This window comes from Siniperca chuatsi, linkage group LG21 (genome assembly GCF_020085105.1).
Source record: "Siniperca chuatsi isolate FFG_IHB_CAS linkage group LG21, ASM2008510v1, whole genome shotgun sequence".
Classification (NCBI taxonomy): Eukaryota; Metazoa; Chordata; class Actinopteri; order Centrarchiformes; family Sinipercidae; genus Siniperca; species Siniperca chuatsi.
Window position 1 is genome coordinate 21,232,109 of NC_058062.1, and position 23,800 is coordinate 21,255,908.

Genomic DNA, 23,800 nt, shown 5'->3' on the forward strand with positions numbered 1-23,800 from the left:
TGTGCACACAGTGCAGCCCTATATAGCAGGCAGTATGCACAGTCAAAACAGCACTATAGATATGGAAGCAAAGCAAGGCCAAACGGATTTGACACTCACAAGCAACTAATAGTGAAATTTAACTACTTCTGAAAACTTGATGGTAATATTTAAATACTGAATTTATAGCACTGAAATATTGTACTTTGAAAACCATCTATCTGAATTGATGTGGTTAGAATTCCCCTGTTTAGGACAAACCAAAATTCAAGATGAAGTTGTTTCTCGAATTAAAGATATACCATCTAAACTCAGTTATACCTGCAGTTTTAGGTTTACAGCTTTTTCTACTTTCAATTTATTATGCACCATAGCAAGCATTATCACACAGACAGAAGTTACGAGGATAATGGGGAAATTTAAAGTCCCAATCTGTCCTTTTTAAACTGTAAAGATATTATGTTCATATACATAATCAGAGTTAGACTAACAAATGAAAATAGCCAAAATTGAACATATACACCTGTTTTCTTGCTTTGTTTACAGACATTATTGATGTTACCAAACCTTTAATAAGATTTTTATATATATTGTATTGTAGTGTGGTTAGGATTTTAGGACTTAAGAGCTGCAATCAAAGTTCAAACCAGACTATCACAGAGTTTTAAGTGAATACAATTTGAAAAGATGTTTTTAACCAAAATTAAATTAAATCCCAACGGGTCCAGAGAGACTGTAAAGCTGTGTAGCAAGCACAGGCAACAATGTTAAAACTAGTGGAATACTATATGAATATCAAAGACTAATTGTTTCTCCACAGGGCTACTCCAAATAGATTGCTGACAAAACACAAAAAGCACTATGAAAATACTGTGATACTGTCAACCCCCCAAAATGTCTCCAAAAATATCATCATTTCTGAAGACTTTAAAAGTTAAGTGCTTTGAACAAACACATGCTATATTTAAACAAAAAATGAAATGAAGATGCTTTTTCCTTGGGTAAAACTATAAGACACCGTGTTTAGAACAGCAAATCTCTCTGTTTTTATCCTCCCACTAGCCCCTCTTGTATCTCTGCTGAATCTATTCACTTCACTTTAATGTGTTGATTCATCAAACAAGATTTAATGCAGAAGATGGGAATGTGGGAGGAACAATAGGCTCCGTAAATGTGGTGTGTGTTTGTGTGTGTAGGTCTGTGTGCACCGTTATTGTTTTTGTGAGGGTGTGGCACGCTGTCTCCTCTGGCATGCAAGTGCCTGTGGGAGTGGCTGTGTGTGTGTGTGTGTGTGTGTGTGTGTGTGTGTGTGCATGTCATTTGAATATGTGCCACATCCTCTCCCTCTCTTCCTCCGTCTCTCCGCTGCTCTGCTCCTGCAGTGGCGTGTCCACACGAGGGCGACGTCTCTCCGCAAAACTGACTGAAACGTGTCAATTACATGCCTCTGAACAGTAATGAGGGTGAGAGGTCACAGCATCCCGACAATAAATGAATAATCACGTACGACAGGACTGCTGACACTGAGGAGGGACATAGGAAACATACTTCAAAATAAAAGCATGTTAGAGGAGGCAAAGGTGGTAGAATGATCAGGAATAAAATATAAAAAAATTGTAATTGTAATGTGTAAATGTTAAATTCATAATTGGGTAAAACACATTTGACAACACACCATCTTTAACCATATATAGTGATAGTTTTTGCATATATTTGCATACCATTTTAGAAGCAAAACGAGAAGAAATCGCAGACAGTTCTTTGCATTAGACATTTGCTCTACAAAATGTTTGTGGACTTACAGCTTTAATCTACATTAAGTATTCATTGTGTTTTCATCTAATACAAACAGGTGCCAAACTAGATATGTTTTCTATTGTGTGTATATATGATATATATGATAATATATAAGCAGTAACCTCTTTAAAGTTGGAATCAGCCTGTTCTACAGCTAAACTGGAGAACCTGAGCCTGTATTTGTCCAGCGAGTTACATTTTGGACTTAAGTGAAAGATAAAAAAAAAAAAAATCCTTCACTTTTACTTGTAATCGCAAACTTAAAATCTCAAATTGATTTCTTAAAAATACTGCAGAGGTCTCTGAAGTTGGTTAAGAGTAGACCATTCCCAATTATTTCACCCCTATTCATTATATTTATGCTGCATATAATAAAGGTATTAAAATGTTGTCAGTTTCACATGTTAAATGATGCTGGAGATATTAAGGATTCCACACAAATACAATTTAATTCAACATTAAAATCAGACGTTTTTGCAGAATTACATATTACTGAGTAAAGCTTTTTAAAGAATGAGCAACAAGGAAGATGTAGGTTACATCTTTGTCTCTGATTGGCTGTTCCTACTCAGCATACGTGTGATAATTCATGTGATCACTTGAGAGCTGCTCTTAAAGGTTATTCTTACACTTCACTGTAAGTAGGAGTAAGTTGCTTGATAAATGTGTCTTATTGCTCACACTTAAGAACTTTTTACCCCTAAGTTCTGAAGTGTCATTCTTAGGCGCCTGGCTAGAATCTGACTGCATCTCCACTTTGGTTCTCAGGGCTATAGCATACCAATATGGGCACTGTGCAAATGCAGTCTCAGTGGACTTTCTTCCTCAGTGGGGGGGGGGGATTATTTTTGACACAAAAAATAGTCAAACAACAAATAACTATGCTAATCAGGCAATATGTTAAGCCTTCTTCCCTTGGTAGTTCCAGTCATTGTGATGCACTCTGTCCATCCATCCTGTCATCTGCAGCAACAATAAGCACCCTTCTAAAAGCCAAGTGTTCTTTTGGTTGTAATTTCCAGATATTGTATCATCGTTACTGGTATTGTCAAGTGTTTCCTAAGTGTATTTGCATTTATTTCTTAATGTGGATATTATTTTAGAGCAATTTCTTCATATATAAGTGGCTGCTCTTTAGTTTCATCTTTGCTCATTGTAATGATGATGAAAAACCTACAAGATCAAATTGGAAGTCATGTCTTGCAAGTGCTTGTTTTGTATCCATCCAGTTGGACTGCACTAGAAGACAATTAACTAAACTATCTTGCCAAGTTCACGTGTCTGTTCTTGTTTCTTTTTAGGGTTGTATTCTGAAATGTTTTGTTTTTCCCACATGAACTGACAGTGTTCTTTCCTTCCCCCTGGTTTATTCCCATTTCTCCCCCCCTCTGTGGGTCAGGTGCTAGATGGTCTGTTGGCCCAGTGTGGAACTGTAGAGAACTGTGAACAAGGTAAGACTTCTGAGCGTTACCCTCATTTAACTTCCAGCCTATCTGATCTTTGCTCTGGTTTGTGTACACCACTGACTTCTGTCATATATGGCCCATTTCTATTTTTTTTTTTTTACATTAAATGATGCTAACTCAAGAGCAGAAACAGTACAAACGAGTAAAGACCTCAAAGCATTCCTATTCAGGCCATATTGTAGTTACATTACAAGTGGTAGCAAATATATGATAATTGTATTTCTGTCACAGTGAAGAGGGACTGACCCTGGTAGCAGATTGACAGTAGTTGATTTACCTGTCAATTTGTGTCACAACCCACACCTGTGCTCATGAGCTTTAGGTTGCAGTTGAAAGAAAAGAGAGTACAGTCTAGACCTGCTCTATAGGAAAAGTGCAATGAGATAACTTCTGTTATGAATTGGCGCTATATAAATACAATGGAATTGAATTGACAGAATGATGGTGCTTTCCATTTGGCTTATGTGGCTCCTCGAGATGCGAGGAAAAGACGTAAGGAAGGAGGACCAAGGACACTGACTGTTCTATAATGTGTAGAAATAATAAAGTAACAGTTTAAAAGGAAAACACATAACACCTAATGGCTGCTGCTCTAAAACTGATGATAGATTTATGAGAACGTCACAGAATGTGATTGATAGAAATAACACTAATAGACAATTAAAATTAGTTTATTACTGAAAGAACAGAACGGATGTGAGGGAGCAATAAAATCAGCTATAAATCTTCTAAATAAAATCTAGAATTTGTCCGTTAAAGGCTACAGGTACTGTTGTCTGATACTTGCAGTTAGGCTGATATTATAGCACTGATAATAACTGTTATTGTGCAGCTGTTTAGGACAGATATGTGGACCCCATTTTTTCTAAATGAGCCCAGATGAACTTGGAGCGAAAAAAAAGCAACTAACGATTATTTTCATTATTTATTCATCTGCTGATTATTTTCTCAATTAATCGATTAATCGTTTGGTCTCTTTAATTTCAGAATATAGTGAAAAATGCCCGTCACTGTTTTCTCAAACCCAAGGCGACGTCAAATGTCTCGTTTTTGTTGACCAACAGGCCAAAACTCAAAGATATTCAGTTCATTATCACATAAGATAAAGAAAAGCAGCAAATCATCCTAATTTAGAAACTGGAACCAGGGAAAGTTTGGCATCTTGGCTTGAAAAATGACTAATCGATTAATTGATTAATCGTTTTAGCTTTAAAAAAAGAAAAGAAAAGGCCTTTTTGAAGAAAAAGTAGACAAAGTTGCGCGTTTTATGATGTGTTCATAATTTGGATTACACACTCATCTAAAAATGTTATTGTATGATAAACATGATTTATGCTCTGATAATAACTGTAACTATAACAACACAGGCGGTTGATTGTTCATTTCAATAGGGTAGATTTCTACCCTATTGGAATTATGCAATAATATTGTCACTGTCCAATTAGCTGGCCAATCACTAAACAGATTCTGATGGGTGCTGCTGTCCAGTAAAAGACTTCTGTGTAGGATACACCTGTGGTTCCTCTGGAAGCCTCCTCTTTCCTCGCTCCTTGTCTCCTTCAAGACACATTTAAGGGATCTGGAAGTCCCTCAGTGATGTGATGGCTGACTTCGGTTGATTTCCGGATCTCGGGCTGGAGATGGGAGGAGTGAGGATGGGAAGAAGCAGAATTAGCTGATGCACTGGATCCCTCAGATGGCTATTAATCTCAGATTCAATTAGAGACTGCACTAGGCTGTATGCTACTGTTTCAGAAATCTTTGAGAAGATCGCCACACTCAGGACACAATACTATTACTACTACTAATAACTACTACTACTACTAATAATAAACAGTATGTTATTATTATTATTATTATTATTATTATTATTATTATTATGTCTCTTCTCAGTCAGTCACATGAATCACATGGATACATAATGCAAGAATTTGTGGATTGGTGCAACAGATATTTTTTTAGATTTCAATGCATCCAAAATGAAAGAAATGATCATTTCACCAATAGACATAGACAGTCTTCCAATACACAGTAAGTGTTGAAATGGTCCAGACCTACAAACACTTGGGGATTTCAGTGTGTGTCATGTGTTTAATGACAGATTGAGATTTAGTGAAAATATAGATGTGATTGTGGAAAAGGCTCAGCAGCATCTCTGAATCTTTTCCAGTATATTGTAGAATATTGACAGCTTTTCATGCCTGTTCTATTTAAAGTATTGAAACTTTTTCATCTATTTACTGGTTTACATCCCTTTGTCAAAAGGCCAAGAATCGATTGCTCAGCTCTAAAATGATTGGCAAAACACAAATATCACTTGTTCTTGTACAGCTTAGTACTGAACAAGTCCTCAAAAAGGCATATAAGATTACTAATCACCCCACATATTTCCTTTATGACTATTTTAAGCTGATGCCATCACGAATGCATTGTAGATTGCCTGTATGTAAAACAAACAGAAGGAAGTCTGGTTTTATTCCAGAAGTCATTAGACTTGTGACGAGCCACAGTGCAAGAGGAGGTCAGTTTACCTTGTGTATAGATTGATAAATGCACCTGCACGTTTTGCACTTTCTGACATCATGTGCCTTTGTGGCGTTGGATATTGCCGGCCAGCTACGGTCTGGCCATTAACCCTTGAGTCTTTCAATTTTTTGCTTCCATTGTTATTAATATTATTGTGTTATTACTCATGGCCATGAGCAATAACAGAATTAATAATTAATTAATTAATTAATTAAACACAATTAAATGTACTGAGGTTTAAACTAAAGCAGTTTCTGATGACAAAAGCACTGTACTGTACAGTGAAGATTTCCCACCACTGACCTCAGTGACACCAGAACTTAATTTTGGCAAATCAGCATCTGAGTCAATGTGAGGATGCAATCTTCTTTCTCCAGCAGCCCACTTTGTGATTTTAGCTTGATACAACTGGGCTTTTCATACAATTCAAGTACCAAAGCTACCCAAAGAAGTCAGAGAAATCCAAATCTTTTTTTTGACTCATTAATAAACCAATACATGCTGTATTTAAGAGTCTCTCTTTTTTCTTTCTCTCTCAGTGAACACAGACAGTGAGACTGCAGTGGTGAATGTCACATATGCATCCCGGGAGCATGCCAGGCAGTAAGTTCCTCCATCCCTTTAATATCCTGTTTAATATCACACAGACTCCTTTTTTAAAAAACTTTTTTTAAAACTCTCTAAAAGTGACTGTTTTTCCATTGTTTAAAAAACTATTCTGATTATTTTTGGTGCCATTCAAAAATTGCATCCTTATTTGATATTTTACAGAATACTTTAGTATGTGAGAGATATATTTGTATTTAGTGAGGTTTTCGGCAAATTTTATGTTCTACGCTCCACTTGTGACATCTAGTGGTCATTTTAAGGAACTACAACTTGAAACTCAAGCTTTGCTTGTGCGTCTTATCTCATGTCATGACAATAGTGGAGGAAGTATTGCGATCTCTTTCTTAAGAAAAAGTAGCATTACCACATCATACAAATACTCTTTTACAAGTGACTGTCCTGCATTCAAAATTTTAGAAACTAGAAGTAGATGTATAAAAGTATTAGCAGCAAAATATCAAAGTGAAAGTACTCATTAGGCAACAGAATGGTCCCTATCGGAGTGTTATATTCTAAAAGGTGTTAGCAGCATTTTACTGTTGTAGCTGGTTGCGCTGGAGCAAATTTGAACAACTTTATATATATATACTGTTGGGTAGTTTAATCTATAGCAATGTATCATATTTTATCAGCTGATTGTATGTTTGGTATAAAAAACATTTGCTCTTTAAAGTAACTAGTTACTATAACTGTCAGATAAATTAAGTGGAGAAAATATGACAATATTTGCCTATAAAGTGTAGTGCAGTAGAAGTATAAAGTAGCATATAAGTACATCAAACTTGTAAGGTACTTGAGTAAATACCCTTAGTTACATTCCACCACTGTCTTAGCAATAATAAGAAACAAGCCATTTTTGTGTTTGCATTTTCTTTTCAAAACTAGGACTGTACAGATATGTAAAGAGAATATTTTAGATAACAAAGTGGAAAAAGTCCAGCAGTGTCACTTCAGTTTGATGTGCTATACATGACCCTCTGCTCATGTGCTGTGTCCCTCTCAGAGCCATCCAGAAGCTGAATGGATACCAGTTTGAGAACAACGCCCTGCGTGTCTCCTACATCCCAGACGAGAACTCCGAGCTGGAGGGAGGCCAGCGAGGGCCCGATAATGGCCGGCGCCCTGGTTATGGGCCTCGAGGTGGGCCCCGCAGTGGGTCCCCGAGCTCTGGGATGCCTTCTAAACCTCCGCACGCCGACATCCCTCTGAGACTGCTGGTACCCACACAGTATGTCGGAGCCATCATCGGCAAGGAGGGAGCCACCATTCGCAACATCACCAAGCAGACACAGAGCAAGTGAGTGCCCACTTTATCTGTGTGCACATGTGTATTCCTATAGTTATTGTTTTTTCAGAATGAAAACAAGAATAGTAAATCACTTTCAGTAACATATGTACACACGCACTCTTAGAGTCACACGCACTCATAGAGTCAGGGCCTGGGAGTTCAATAATGCAGAGTTGTCCACCTCAGTTGGGGAAAAGGCTGCTGAGGAGGAAATACAATCACTAATTTGACAGGGTTCCAATTTGACTAATACGCATAACACTCCATTAAAAATCAACAAAAAAATATTCTGGGCCTGTATTTATCAAACGTCTCAGAATCACCCCTAGGAATCGCCTAGGAGTAAAGACTCCTACCTCAGAGTAGAACTGAGAATCATTTATGAAGTGTCCTGCGCTGACTTTCAGCAGGAGAAGGATTACTGCGAGGAGAGAGTGTGACGTCACTGTTTTACAACACTCAAAGCAGCAGAGTAGAAATTATGATATGCTGCGGTTTTCCTGACAGTTGTGGTTTCAAGTATTAGATAAGGGTAAATATCAAAATGAAGAAATTGCAACATTTTTATGTGTATAGACAAATAACATATGAAAAATATGATGCCAGAATTAATAGACCGCTTAATCTCATAATGGTAGACTATTTACCAGTATGCCAATTACATAGCAGACTTTAAGTAAACACTTACAAGCCACTAGCATGTCGTAAAAAAATGACTGTATATGCAAATTTAAATAATATGTAATTTGACTCAGCTGCATGAAATCCTGTTGAAAACCCTCTGACTGTGGTCACCTCTCCGTGAAGAACATGGAAACTTCTGATTTCTGTAATGTCACCCAGTCTGGGGAAATACACTGTAACAACAAGAGTGTGCTCAGAATATAAGATTTAGTCCTTGAGTCATGCACAATATGTTTATGAGGAGATGTAAGAGTGATCAAAGTTTGATTTATTATCACTGAAACTGGTGGTTCGGACAGAAACATCAACGTTGCAAAACAACATTTTCCCTGTTACAAAAACGCTTAACATTGTGAGGACAGAGACAGCATGTGTTCTCCTCTGCATGCTGCTCAAAGCGCACTCACAAAAATGGCTTCTGAAAAGAAAAAAACTTCCAACCTACATGGACTCTAAAGTCACACCATCTGTAACCTAAAAAACAGATCTTGACAAATAAAGGCTTTTATCTGTCTGTTACCTTCTGCCATTGTCTCAGTTGTCTCTGTGGAAGCAAGAAACAACATTAAGAATACGAGCAAACAGAAATAGACGCTTATAAACTTGGATTACTGAAGCACACAGTTTGTCACAAAAACTGTGACATTGATTGTTTGATGGCTAAGTCTATGCCAGTTGCCCATTTGAAAAAATCCTAATTAAGCTTACTGGCCAGTTTTGTCCTGACCATTTTAACTTCATCAATTCATTTATTCATTATCAGCTCCCTAAAGGCTCAATAATGTAAGCGCAAAGTATTGCCCGAAAACAGTAACGGCCTACCGGGATTTTTCACTGCTATAATAGAGATGATATTTATGGATCTATAAAACATACCAATCCAACTTTGCTGTCAACCCACTATGCTACACAGAAGAGGCATAGTCAAAATGACACTGAATCAATGATGATCAGAAGAAGTTTCTTCATAGAAATGCCTTGTTCTGCAAAACAAGAACTTAAGTGTATTGGTACTCTTAGATAATATTCTAGCAATGACAGATTCACAAGAAAGTGACTGCTCCAACATTATTCATTGATTTGTAACACATCTGTGATTCAGTTCCCTTACACACAATCTTCCTATGTAATTTGCATCTGTGTTCCATTTGTAACTGATAATCATAATCAAGATTTATGTTTTGAGCAACATAACACTCAGCTTGTCCAATCACGTTTCTATCACCTCAGAAACATTGCAAAAATCCAATCTATTTTAAATCTTAGTGATGCAGAAACTGTTGTACATGCTTTTATCTCCTCACGCCTCGATTATTGTAACAGCCTGTTCACTTGTCTTAATCAAAAAACTTTGACACGACTGCAGACTGTACAGAACTCAGCTGCTAGGGTTTTAACCAGGACCGAGAAGTACGACCACATCACACCTGTTTCAGCCTCTTTACACTGGCTCCCTGTTTGTTTTAGCATTGATTTTAAGATCTTGTTGATTACTTTTAAGGCTCTTCGTGGCCTGGCTCCAGATTATATTTTAGACCTTTTAATCCCTTATGAGACTTTACGTAGTTTGAGATCTTCGGGCAGGGGTCTTCTGTCTGTTCCTGAGTCCAGGATGAAAACTAAGGGGGGGCAGAGCTTTTGCTATCAGGGCCCCGAGGCTCTGGAACAACCTGCCCGAAGAAATTAGGTTGTCTGAGTCAGTGTCTTTGTTTAAGTCTCTTAAAGTCTCTTTAAGTTTCTTCAAAACACATTTTTATTGGAAAGCATATCCTGATTTTACCTGAACTGGTTGTTTATTTTATTGCTTTTGTGTATTTTTTTCCTTTATATTTCATCATTCACTGTGGTATTTTATTTCTCTTGTTGTGAAGCACTTTGTACTTTGTTTTGATAAATGCTCTATAAATAAAGTTTTATTATTATTATTATTATTATTATTATAGTCACTTGATTTGCAGATTTATGTGTTTATATAGCGATGTGTAAGACCCTGTTACCATAACTCCTGTACTGAACTCAGGAAGTACTGAACCTAGTAACTTAATAAAGAGATTCTGGTCTTTTTCTGTTGCTGCAGGATTGACGTGCACCGCAAGGAGAATGCAGGTGCTGCCGAGAAGCCGATCAGCATCCACTCCACCCCTGAGGGCTGCTCAGCTGCCTGCCGCATGATCCTGGACATAATGCACCAGGAGGCTAAAGACACCAAGACGTAGGTTTTAAACAACAGTCCAACATCGTGTTTTCAAATGAGGCAGCATAACATAATCCTGGACAGTTACCCTAATGAAGGCTCTATCTAGCAGTGAAATATTTGGAATATTTTGTTTGTAGATGAAAATCTCCATTCCAAATGACCAGTGGTTTTCTGTTTGCAGTGCTGATGAGGTTCCTCTAAAGATTCTGGCTCACAACAACTTTGTTGGACGCCTGATTGGGAAGGAGGGGCGCAACCTGAAAAAAGTTGAACAGGACACAGACACCAAGATCACCATCTCCCCGTAAGACTCACACACACGTTGAGCTCTCTCATTGTAAGTTTTAAAGACCCGATTCAACCTTGTGAATTAGGGTCACAAGATAATTTTGGTGGTGCTTGTATGGGATACAAAAATATATAGATTTTATAATACAATTCATACATAACAGATCAAGATACTCAAAGCCTTATAGCAGCTGATCAGTCACTTTAAAATAAACTGATCACTGATCAGCTATATGTATCAGTAACCACTCCTCCTCTACTCTTGTAATGTGTGCAATGCAGTCTTCAGGATCTGACACTGTACAATCCAGAGAGAACCATCACAGTCAAAGGCGCTATTGAAGCCTGCTGTCTGGCCGAGGTGGAGGTCATGAAGAAGGTCAGAGAGGCCTATGAGAACGACATTGCTGCTATGAATGTGAGTCTGCACACACACACACACACACACACACACACACACACACACATCCCAGATCATCACAGACAGATGTACAGATATACAGCACTATCTCAGTCCTCCTCAACAGTAGAAGTAAATTAAATCGACACTGTTAAAGTTTTCTAAAATTAAAGCGTATCAAAAGTACATGTTGTTTTCCATGTAAACTCTTATTCTGCAAAGTAACTAGTAAGCACAGCAGTCAGATACATTTAGTGTAGTAAAATTAGTCATTCAGTCGGGGTTTGAAAGATGAAGATGTCTTTATTTCATTATGTCACTTTTCATGACTATGGAGTTGTCACTAGTCACCGCCCCCTTATCTTTCATGTACCAATCACATGCTTTCAGCCTCTTTTAGCAGGCTCAATAACTGTCAATAACAATGCCAAAGTAATTCTAAATCAACCAACTAGCTTTAGCTGCTGCTGTAAATAAATTCGGGAACTAACCTCTCCTTTTATTCATCTTAACAAGGCTGCACATGCTACATACTCTCTGGCTAACTAGCTAGGCTAGGTTATGAGTTTAGATTATTAATTTACACAGCATCAAAGTGAAGAGCCAGTGTTAGCATTGTTAGCTAGCTTCTGTTGGCTAGAGTAACAACAGAGAAAGTCTGTCTGTCTTTAGATCTTCACAGAGTTGTGTCTTTCTCTGAGGAACATCTTTTATAATCAAAATGTGGCAGAAGTAACCGCAAACACCAGCTCTTCTTTTTCACATCAGTAATAATCCAAGTTGATAAACCATTCTAGCTAGTTAGCTGGCTAGGTAGGTAGCATGTTTGTACTTTGTTAAAGTAAATAAAAGGAGAGGTTAATTACAGCGTCTTTGTACTATGTATATTTACAGCAGTAGCTAGTTGTTGACACACACCTGTAAACCACCAGATGGTTTCTAACCTGCAGTCTTCTTCTCTACAGCAACAGACCCACCTGATTCCTGGGCTCAACCTGGGTGCTCTGGGCCTCTTCCCCTCCTCCTCCAACATGCCCCCACCCCCGCCTGGGAACGCGGCCGCTGGTGCCCCCTATGGTTGCTTTGGGGTAAGAATATCTGCTCTGTAAATACCCTTAGAGAGACGTCCTTAAAAACTAGTGATGTTACGTTCTTTCCCAAGGCTCTTTTGTACCAAGCAAAAGGAAGCAAGTTGTACTCGGTGAGGGCCATTCTTTTCATCGTAGTGCTCAAATTTCAGTGCTTGCCCTAAATACACTTTACGTTAACAATGTACTGCTAACGTTACCACTCTAGTCACAAACTGTCTGCGACACACGTAGGCTGGTGTTGCATCAGCTGGGCGGAGTTTAAAAGCATTATAATATGAATTGCATTCAAGGCAAGGCAACTTTATTTACATTTCATACAGAGGGTAAATTCACTGACAGAGGGATATGGCTTCACCTTGTGTAATGCTTACAGTGCAGATAATTGACATAATTGATGTAATTTAATGCTGCTAAACCTAGTCCACACATGCGATTTTATATTGGTGGGATGTATAAGTTTGAATCTGATCAAAATCTTACCCTATCATTATCCTAGTGATTATTTTGCAGATAAACCCCCGCCCCTAATGAAAAAAGAATGATGAGCTGTTTGGTTCTCAGAACAGAGCCATAAGATCCGGCTCCCTTCAAAGAGCTGTAATTCCCATCACTAGTGCAAACCACCTTGTTTAATGCATTGGTTTTGTGTCTACTTTATTTGAAGGTGTGGTGGGTTGAGAAAAGTCTAAAATGGGCAAAAAAAATCTTTAAAACGCCTCTGATACACACAAAAATGTATGGCGCCTAAACTAAAATTAAGGTTGTTTTTTCTGAAATGAGTACTGAGTAGACAGCAGATTATGGTGCCCACTGTTTCTTGTTCCTTGATTAGAAACTAAAACCACTATCCCCTCTTAATGTAATGTTGTACATATCAGTTTTATTTAGTGAATTTGGACCAGTTTCTGCTTATTCTGAATAGCACAGATATATTGATGATGTCATCTAGAGACAAATGCAGAGGGAATATCAGTTGGCCAACCACAATGAAAATTCCAGAATCTTTGAATATTCAAATATTGTTAATTTCGGAAATTTAACTGCTGGACTCACGATGTCTCCACTGAAAAGTCCATTCTCAGTACATGTGCACTAAAGGTTCTAAGTTTCCACATCACACTTATGTAAGTTGCATACTGGTTTGTGGTTAATTTATAAACTAGTTGTTACGATTATAAATCCTGCTGGTACGTCCAGGTGTTAAACTGAGATTTAAAGTGAGCACAGCAAGTGAACTTTCTCCCTTCAGCAGATCAATGTGAAAACAAACTCTGCACATACATCACTCTACACAGTGAAGCTCAACATCACAGTTAAGGGACAAAAAAACAAAACACATTTTTGACTTGAGGGGAATAATGACTAAAGTCCCAGTAACAATATATTAGTGCAATAATAGATGTTCAGTTTATGTAATTATATGTTTCCTTTGTGTGTTTTCAGGCTCCAGAGCAGGAGACTGTCCATGTATACATCCCAGCACAGGCAGTGGGAGCCATCATTGGAAAGAAAGGACAGCACATCAAACAGCTGAGCCGCTTCGCTGGGGCCTCCATCAAGGTCTGTAGTTCAAAATTATCAGACATGCTACATGTTGATTAAGGAAACATATCACAATAATTTCCACGGTGACTTTTCAAAATTATATTTTTGTTACACCCACATTTACACTTTCTGTATTTTCGTACTGTCCAACTGCTAAAATCTAGATGGGACAAGCTCTCAGTCCATAAAAATTAAGGGAAGTATAAAGCCTGATAAGAAGCTCTGCAGACACTACTCAGGGCTGAAAAAACATAAAGAGACCTCCTCTGCATGTTCAGGGAAAAAAACCCATTTAATATAAATTTAAATTTGCAGTTGAAAATGTTTAATTTTAATCTACGCTAGAATTAATCAATCAAAGATAAGGCAGCAAAGATGTAAATACAAAATTATGAATCAGGTCTCTAGCAATTAAACTAAATGCGGTGTTAAGTTATTATGGAAAGCACAATAATAGTTTTGTCGAAGAACCCATGAATTCATTGTGTCCCCCCACTTCTGAAACCAACCAAACCCTTGAAGGTCAGTCATTTATGTCTCCTTTCCTCCAGATCGCCCCAGCTGAAACTCCAGACTCTAAAATGAGGATGGTGATTGTGACAGGGCCCCCTGAGGCTCAGTTTAAGGTAAACTAACATTTCCAGTTGATAAATATTAATCCCATTTATTTTGCATAGTATATTAATTGGTGTAACAAACTGCTGTTGAGGCAACATTGAAACGGATTATTAACCTCTTTGTTGCCCTCCTACAGGCTCAGGGCAGAATCTATGGCAAACTGAAGGAGGAAAACTTCTTTGGGCCGAAGGAGGAGGTCAAACTGGAGACTCACATCAAGATGGCCGCTGCCGCTGCAGGAAGGGTCATTGGCAAGGGAGGCAAGACGGTAAGCCACCTGAACCTTACTTTCAGTCCCTGCTTGCATAGCATGCATTGGTTGCCACAGCAAGAATTCTGCCCACTGAAGTGTCTTTAACACTCAGCTCTCAACTTTGTAAACTAACCCCCACCTTTTTACCGTCAAACCTACAACGTTCTGCCATAAGGTTGTTACTTTCTCCTAAAGTAACCAACATTTATGTCTCCAGGTGAATGAGCTGCAGAATCTTACAGCAGCTGAGGTGGTGGTCCCCAGGGAACAGACACCTGATGAAAATGATCAGGTCATTGTCAAGATCAATGGCCATTTCTACGCCAGCCAGGTACTCCTATTACTCTGTTGCCTCATTAGGCTTTAACATATAACTTTTGCATGTAACTAAAGTGTCATAAATTATTTTATCAAAAACATATTCATATCTTATGAAAAGTTACAGCCATAGTAGTTTAGTAACAAACCTATGAATTCATATTATTGTCAAACTACTCTGAAATTGTCACCATAAGCCAAAGTTACCACTTCTTACTAACATTAAAATAAAAAACAACCAAAAAAAAAAGTTACGATAACAAACCAAATAAAATAACCTTGTCTACAAAACTTACTTGTGGTGTACCTTATGTGTTGATTCTGGGCCCCACTCTTTTCTCTATATACATGCTTCCCCATGTCACATAATTAGAGTATTATTACATTTTTATGTAGATGATACTCAATTATATCTTCCTGTCAACCTCACCTATACTTGTAATTTTCTCCAACTTGAACTTGCATTAATTGATTTTTGGCCGCTTGTAACAAGCTGTAAACACACACAGTCGATATGGTGAACAGTAGCTTGTTTACACATCCGACAGACACAGAGCAACATTAGCATTCACCCTGAGTCCTGTTTCTGTCCACCTGACAAATATAAGTCCAATATTCACTCTCCTTTTAATTCTGGTTTGGTGTCCACCATCTCACGAGAAACATATCTGGCTCTTTAGCTGCTAAATGCTCCACTATGTTCACCAGCTAGTCGCTAACTTTGTCTGTCTACAGTTTGGTGCTGGTATAGATAACAAGTATATTTTTACTCACTGATCCTGACTAGTGCAGCTTTCAATTTGCCACAAACCATCTCTCCTCTGTCCCTCAGTTGGCTCAGAGGAAGATCCGGGACATCCTGACCCAGGTCAAACAGCCACAGAAAGGTGGGATGGGCATGGGCGCCGGCCCTAACCCCCAGGGCTTCACAGAGATGGGCAGCCCTACGCAGGGACTGACTCAGGACCACCAGCCGCGCAGGAAGTGAGGGTCCCCGCACCCTCCTCATATGCCGTGGGCCCCCCCGCCTGACGGACGGACAGACAGACACATGCACAGACGGATAAACAGACGGACGGACAGATACAGGAGAGCGACACACGGACCCAGCGATAGACAGGGAGAGATATAAAGAGGGAGGCAGTACGCCCGATAGCCAGAGAGAAAGATCAGTGTTTAGAGAGAAAGATGGAAGATTAATAAAATCAAAAGATGAAATGAATAAAAAAAGAGGATTAGGATAAAAAGAAACTTGAGAACAGAAACCAGATGCCAGGCCAGAAGAGAGACTGATTGAGGATGGAGGGATGAAGGAAAGGAGGGATGGAGAAAGGGAGGGGTGGTGTCCTTCTAGTGTGCCTTTCTAGGGCTGCAGCCAGCTCCTCATCCTGCATAAGACAGGTTTAAACAATATGGCCGACATTACTCTCCTTGTAAGGATGGAGCCTTACTGTTGTTGTTTACATCTGTCCACATGGGTTCAGATCTACTGCAGGGGAAGAGGCTGGCTGGACAGATCTTTGTTCCCTGAGACACACTAGCAGGGGCCTGTTTGTTCCTCAGTCACCCCCTACAGACCTCTCCAACCATCTGCAGTCAGTCCTATATTTTAAGGGTGGTTTTTTTTAAACATAGAGATATATGTATAGAAATGTTTTATTCAGAGCTATTATTGATAGAATGCAGTGAGGCGGAGCCGGGAGAGGGAGCAGGGAAACTGCTGCAGCAGCATAGGGGGATAGGTCTTGGGTCTGGCGTTACCCCCACCCATCCCTAACCTCCTAGCCAATGAGAGTCTAGAAGAGGGGCCGCAGATGTTAACAATGCTCTTTAAAGACTTCTCTGAATAGCGGAGAGTTTAGGAAAATGGAAAAATGGAGAAAATATGAGGTTGTAAATATATAATCTTCATGTAAATGTTAAGAAATGCTGTGTCTGGCCGCCTTGCCTTTTTTTAAAAGGGGTCTTCTGTATATTTCCCAGTCCCTTGTCTATGATATGTAGCATAATGTAGCCTACAACAAGGCCGGGGCTGGGGAGCCACTGAGCTCCCCCTTTCACGTTTAGTTGTGTGGCGGAAAGCGCAGCAAGAGACAGTTAGGGGAGCGGAGGTCGCAGCTGGTCCTGCAGTTCTATTGCAGCGACTTAGCTCACACATGTGAAACCATTATAAAACAACTTTAGAAAAACAGCCAGCAGCTATGCTAGCTGGCTAGCGGCCCGCACCTTAAACGGCATATTTTATATATATTATATATATATGATATGTGAGTTAGCCCGGCCCCTCCGGTGAATGTATTGAAGGCAGCGAGTCAGGTGTGAGGTTTTGCTACACCTGTATGAATAAGTCCTGCAATGACAGACAGACAAGGTGTGTCTGAGACTTTCTGCTCATTGCCTTCTTCCAGCGCTGGATACTCAAGGCCAGTTTTGGACAGGATGGCTTTCTCCTCAGAGGAGCTGGGGTCCTTAAGACCATCCCTGCATTAAAGTCATCTTTGTTCATTTGAACAAACATGGCCTTTAATGCTAGTATTAATAAAAAAAATGTTTAAGACTGGCCTTGGCCGAGCGTGGGAACCAAAAAGGCGAAGTCTTCCAAAGCTCCTTGCTCAGAGAAGGTAAAATCAGACTGAAGGGGAGCAGCTTCCTCGTTCTCTCTCCCAATCTGCCAAAGGCCTGTGGGCGGAGCCTCCAGACCCTGCCTGCGTATGATAATGAGGGCCGGGGTCTACGCCTGGACGCTCCCGCCAAGATTAGAAAAGATTAGAGAAGAAATGAAAAAGAAAAAACCTACCTCAGGGTAAAGTTACCTCAGTATTCCTAACTTTTTTTTGCTTGCTGGTGTTTTATATAAGAAGAAAAAAAAAGAAAAGAAGAGCTGATAGTCCTGAATATTTTTTATTTTTTTAAAGAAAAAGTATTTTTTTTTAGGTATTGTCTTGTTGCTTTGGTTATTTTTTTCAGGTTTTTTGGTGTGATGATGGTTGAATGAGCTCAGGATGACGAGTAAGCTGTGTTTTTTTCCAAAGCAGAGAGAGATAAAATGCTGATCTAAAGAGGAAATGGGTTGAGTACCATTTTGCCTTTTTTAGGTGAGAAAACATGCTCTCTGTCTTCCTGAAGTGTGATTGGAGCAGGCGTTGTCTGAAACGGAATATTGGCCAATGGGGAGTGGTGTTAACTCGAGAGGGGGTCCTAAAGTGCACACGCCACTGGGTACTCTTTTTTTCTGAGCCCATGTCATCAGAGAGATTGATACTATTGATTCTTACTGTCATCCATCCAGACAACCTCTTCCTCAGGTCGCATTGTGACACTGCGACTACCCAATCTTGTGGCTACTGGCTCACCCTGTGCCCTGAAGGACCTCCCTCTCCTGCCTTATTGTGATGACATCATCATGAAGCGCCAAACATTATGATAGGGCTTAAAGTGTTTAAGAGGTTAAGTTTCTCACCCACAAATAAGACACGTGAGAGTGAGCTTTTAAGCCAAACTGGCTTAAAACCTGGGGGTTGGGAACTTGTCAGATCAGAGTTGTGTTGAACGCAGCAGTAGTGGTCCATCTACAGCCTAACTGTACATGGAGACAGAAGAGAGCATTCTACCTAAACACACACACCTGAACTAGCTCTGACTTCTCTGAATGTGAATATTTATTACCTGTGCACTGACCACGACACCTCAGATGCTCCCTGTTGGCTACATGTGCGCTTGATGTGTGTATGTTTGTGTGAAAGCGAATGCAGGTGTGTGCGTGTGTTGTTCACTGGTTTTAAATGTTCATTTTTGTCAGGAGATGTGGTTGGGGTAAACTTTAAGAAAAGCAGAAAAAGTAGGACGAGAACCTATGGCCCTCCGTCTGTGTTCCAACTGACTGAGGAGGGAGAAATCCAAGAACCTTTGAAAAAATGGGAGCAAAAAAGAAAAGCAAGAGAGTTTAAAAACAACATTAACACAGCTGAGTAATAGATTAAAACCTGTACATAAGATGTTAAAAAAAAAGGTGATCACGATACTTTTGTATTTTTGGAGAAAAAAAGCATAAAAATCAGAATGGGAAAAGCCGTTGAGAGAAGAAAGATTGCGCCAAGCCAAGTCACTGAAGGACACTGCCAGATAACTCACAATCTTTTCAATGTCTTACCTGTACTTGGCGACATACATCGCCAGTCTTCATCCGCTACCCCACCAGCTCACCATCAAACAGGGAAAAGTCTATTCTATCATGTGTATGCTTCCATTGTTGTCCATAGGTGGTAACTTCACAGTTCAACATGGTTGTCCTTTGTTAAGTTTCCACCTCTTTTCAAACCATAGATCTCTGTTCACAACCACCAAGACACGCTATTTAGGATTCATTATTCAGCCTGTAGCCATTTGGATTGATTAGGATTCATTTCTTTTATTTTTTGGTTTTATTTAGTTTTGACAATACAGCAAGCTTTATTTGGACGTGACATCTGGGGACGTACTGTTGCACTAATTGATGAAATATATCGACAACGTCAAACTATTGAAACGACTGAGAACCTCCTGTAACACCTGATGCAATTCTGTAAAAACAAAGGTGGAGAGTGAAGGGAAGAGGAGAAGGCAGGATGGGAGGAGGGGAGGAAGGAGAAGGGAGGTGGTCAGATGTCTGGGATGAGGTGTTGAGGTGTCTCCCTCCAGTCCCATCAACAAACTGAATTCCACCATCTCCTTTCTTTCTTGTTCCCCCCTCTGTCCTTTGACAAAACAATTAAATGCGTTCTCCTTGTTTGTTTTGGCCCTTACTCCAGGAGAAGAGTGAGATGTTTTTATTTCCTTTTATTAAAAAAAGATCATTTCATTTTTGGAGCGGGTGGGAACATCAGGGTCCCTCGCCCTCTCTTGCGCTGGTCTCCATCGTGTTCGTTTTGCTCACCTCTGTTCAACACCTTTTGATTTTCTTACCATCTTTTTTATTTTATTTTTTACAATCGATGTTCTGACTCGCTTTTTGGAAAAATTAAAATCGTTTGTTGTTTTGTTTTTGAATGCACAAATCTATTAACAAAACAGCTACTAAATACGATGAACTACTAACATGTAGCTCAGTACATGACGGTAACTGTGCCAAACACACAGGAAGGGGCTCAGTCAAAAATGCAGTATAGAGCCATTTTGAGCAAATAACCTGTAATACTGAACTCATAGAAAAGGTCTTAAGATACCTTAAGTAGTATTTCAGAGTGAAGATTACTACATTCAAATAGTGATATGTCATCTTGGAATTGAACTCTTCTCACCTTGTTTTTGTATGTACAGTAGAGACAATGCATTATATGGTTGTTGTGTCTCCACACACGAAAAGAAACAGAGGCACACACCATGCTACCTAGCACTCCTGCTCCGTGGCAGGAAGAACGACTCACACAAATATAAGCATGCATCCTGAGTGGGACAGAAATCGTTAGACCTTTCATCTGGTTTTCCTCTTTGCCGCAAGAGAATCAGATCTGGATCATTTCTGGGCCCAAAAATGAACCCTTAGTCCTTTTTTTATGCAAGTTGAGTGATATATTGATAAGTTGTATCAGCTTGGACAGAGTTTGGCAGTGTGAGGTGCCACACAGTGTAAGAAAATCATTATAGTTGCCACATACTAAAATGTAAGCATCAAACTTACATGATTTTGTTGTATCAAGCTTATTCCAAGACTGTTTAAAGGACCATACCAGTACATGTTTTTTCCCAATTTCTATAAATTGCTACATAATATTTTTGCTGTATATTTTCTAAAACATATCATAGACAATATATGTCCAAACATACCACCATATTTAGATTTGTGAATCTTGATTGGTTTCCATTCATTTCACTATAATATGAAAATTAACTTTGACAAGTTATACTGGAGTTGGATCATGCTTCACCGTGAACATGGCTGCATTAACTTGTTAGGGGTCCCTGGGCAAAAAAATTCTGTTGGGGTCCCACAGGCCATCCCCTCTCCAAAAACCTGCCTTGATGTGATACATTGGTGATGTAAATTACCTAACAAATTTACAATTAAAAGGTACCCGTGGAGCTTTCTCCCAAAAAAAAGAAAGTTCCGTTTACATTCAGTGTTTCTCACCAAAAAGCATTGTGTGTATCCTTGAAGTCTAACAAAAGGGTTGAATGCATTTCCTTCCTAATTCATTTCATCCAATTTTAAACCTGCTATAGTGGAGTTTTTTGGCCACTTGGGGGTAACAAAAACGAGCAGATCGAGCAGAGCAACATTATTATTCCTTTGTAGTCATGTTTCTGTCCACCTGTTCACGAAACTTCTGAGAAAAATATCTGGCTCTTTAGCTGCTAAATGCTTCACTATGTTCTCCAGCAGGTAGTGCACAGTGGGTTTATGAGAGCTGTTTCACTGAAAACAGCTGTCCTCTGTGGCTGAAAATGATGTTATGAGAGCTGTGAGACTGAACCAAAACCATGGGCCGTAAAACCAAAACAATGGGCTGACAGATGCTAAAAACACTCCGTAGAGCTGAGGGGAACTGTTGAGTCGGGTGATACTTCTCTGTGGACTCATCACTATGGGTGACACATTACACATAGTCATTGTTCCATTATATATATATATGTATATATATATATATATATATATATATATATATATATATATATATATATATGTGTATATGTATATTAGAGCACCTTTAAGTCTCCACAATAGTACTGGCATAGTGTAGTGAAATGCATTGAAAGTAATGGAAAAGCCCATAAATCTAAAACATGCTTTAGAAAATGCTCAGCACTAATGTAAAGTATATGCAGTAAATGGGTTAAAAACTCACTGGTGTTGTCCTTTTATTTAAAGACTGGAAGCATGGAAATTCAGAGTTTTCAGTAAACTATCTTGCACAGCTTCTTGTTTGTGGCAGCAGAGCACAGCTTTGCTTTATAGACCTTCCGACATGTAGCTCAGCTCTGACAGATGGTAAAAAATTGACAGACAGACTCCAAGCTCTTGCAAGGACAGTTTGCAATAAAACAGTGCAAACTCCTCCTGTCCCTCAGCAGAGACGGCTCCGTGTCTCAACAAATTTGAAACAAAATGGAGACCCGGCAGAGGGACACCCTACCGAGACGAAACAAACAAACCTCTTGACACATAACTAGGAACGCTACCTCAAAACATAAGCAAACTCAGCCAGAAGATTGTTTATTCTCTTTTATTACAAACAGACAAGAGCAGACAGTCAGTCAGTCAGTCAGACAGACATGCAGACATAAAGTATGGACAGTCTATGTTACGGTCACAATTTTAGGTTTTTTTTCCCACTCTTTGAATTTAATTTATTTTTCGGTTTTTGAAATTTTACCTCTCCAGCTTAGAGATGGGACTGTAAAAATAAATGAGTAAATAAGAAAAAACAACAAAAAGACAAAAAAACCCCAATATGGACACATTGTGTGCAGGGTGGCGTGGGCAGCCTGGAAGAGGATTTTCTTCATGTGTTGGGTAGAATATTCAATAAGCTAATTGATCCACGTACTGCCCAATTATGACGAGGTGTTAACTTTCACTCTGGGAACAGTTTCTATTTTATAACTTAACTGTTCAAAGCTGATTCTAGTCAGTCACCTCACTTTGACTCAGAATTAAACGGTGCAGTTTCTTTTTTACCTGCCTCCGACCGCTAAAATTACCCACAATCCTCCTTCAGCTCCACCCTGCTGCTCTACTTCCCCTCCCTGTGATTTCACCTCCTGAATCAAGGGGCACGACACCTGTAATCATGTAATTGTTTTGTTGATCTACCTCTTGGGAAAAAAAATAGGTAAATGGTAATTTTTTTTTGAAAAAGCACACAAAAATAACAAAAAAAAAAGTTGCTTGAAAGAAATATAGGTAAATGAATAACTGGGTAGCGGCATCTCCATATACTGTAGTGGATAGTCTATTAAAAGAAAAAAACTTTTACTTCTTCCAAAGATGATTTTGTTTTCTTTCTCCATTTTAGTTATTTTTCAAAGGATTATGAAATTGAATAATAATCTTAAAGGGGAGACAAAAACTTACCACCTGTTTTTAATTTTCTTCTTTAAAAGAGCCCAACATAAATGAGATTTCTTTATCCAATTTGCATTTTCTTTTGTTCATTTCGTTAAACTCACACTGTTTTAACTATTTTCATTTTGGTTGACTTCTAATTTTTTTCTCTCACTTTTTTATGACAGCAGATTGTATCTCTTGTGTTTGGGTGCATTTAGCATTTTCTTTCTCTCTGTGAAAAGCCTACATGAGTTAGAGCGCCCTGTGAGGACCTTCTACACTGATTGATAATCTATTTTCACTTCTGATGAATTGTTTAAAAAAGCAAAAGGACCTGTTGTTTTAGCTGACTGTGTAGCTGCAGGTGGAAGGAGGGAGGCCCTGGGTCATTTCTGTCCTTCTCATGCTGCTTTTAGCTGGATTCAACTAGACTAATCTGATCTGGGCTCAGCCTCCAAACTTAAAATTAAGATCTCCATGTGCTTTGATCGTGCAGCCATGACGAGACTGTTTGCTCACATCCCAGCTGCTGAGATGCAGTGTGAGAAGGGTTGAGTCTTTCTCCTTCCACCAGATGGCGCCTTTGGTCTTTACAGTATATGGACTTTCACTCTCTGCCTGCCTGATTCCTTTAGTCCTCATCAACACTTGTTTGAAACTCCTTGTAAACAAAACAGAGCATAGATATGAATGTGTTATTAAAAGATGAGAAAACGGA

General features: G+C 39.1%; 1 protein-coding gene across 1 annotated transcript in view; it reads left to right on the forward strand.

Annotated features, from left to right (window-relative positions):
• igf2bp1 (insulin-like growth factor 2 mRNA binding protein 1) overlaps positions 1 to 23,800 on the forward strand; it is a 65,957-nt gene extending 42,157 nt beyond the window's left edge. The window contains exons 4-15 of the mRNA XM_044182114.1: positions 3,176 to 3,227; positions 6,308 to 6,371; positions 7,381 to 7,674; positions 10,427 to 10,561; positions 10,728 to 10,850; positions 11,117 to 11,252; positions 12,200 to 12,322; positions 13,769 to 13,885; positions 14,422 to 14,496; positions 14,625 to 14,756; positions 14,959 to 15,072; positions 15,892 to 23,800. Coding sequence (XP_044038049.1) covers positions 3,176 to 3,227; positions 6,308 to 6,371; positions 7,381 to 7,674; positions 10,427 to 10,561; positions 10,728 to 10,850; positions 11,117 to 11,252; positions 12,200 to 12,322; positions 13,769 to 13,885; positions 14,422 to 14,496; positions 14,625 to 14,756; positions 14,959 to 15,072; positions 15,892 to 16,047 — 1,521 coding nt within the window. The 3' untranslated portion in view covers positions 16,048 to 23,800. The remainder of the gene's footprint in view (positions 1 to 3,175; positions 3,228 to 6,307; positions 6,372 to 7,380; positions 7,675 to 10,426; positions 10,562 to 10,727; positions 10,851 to 11,116; positions 11,253 to 12,199; positions 12,323 to 13,768; positions 13,886 to 14,421; positions 14,497 to 14,624; positions 14,757 to 14,958; positions 15,073 to 15,891) is intronic.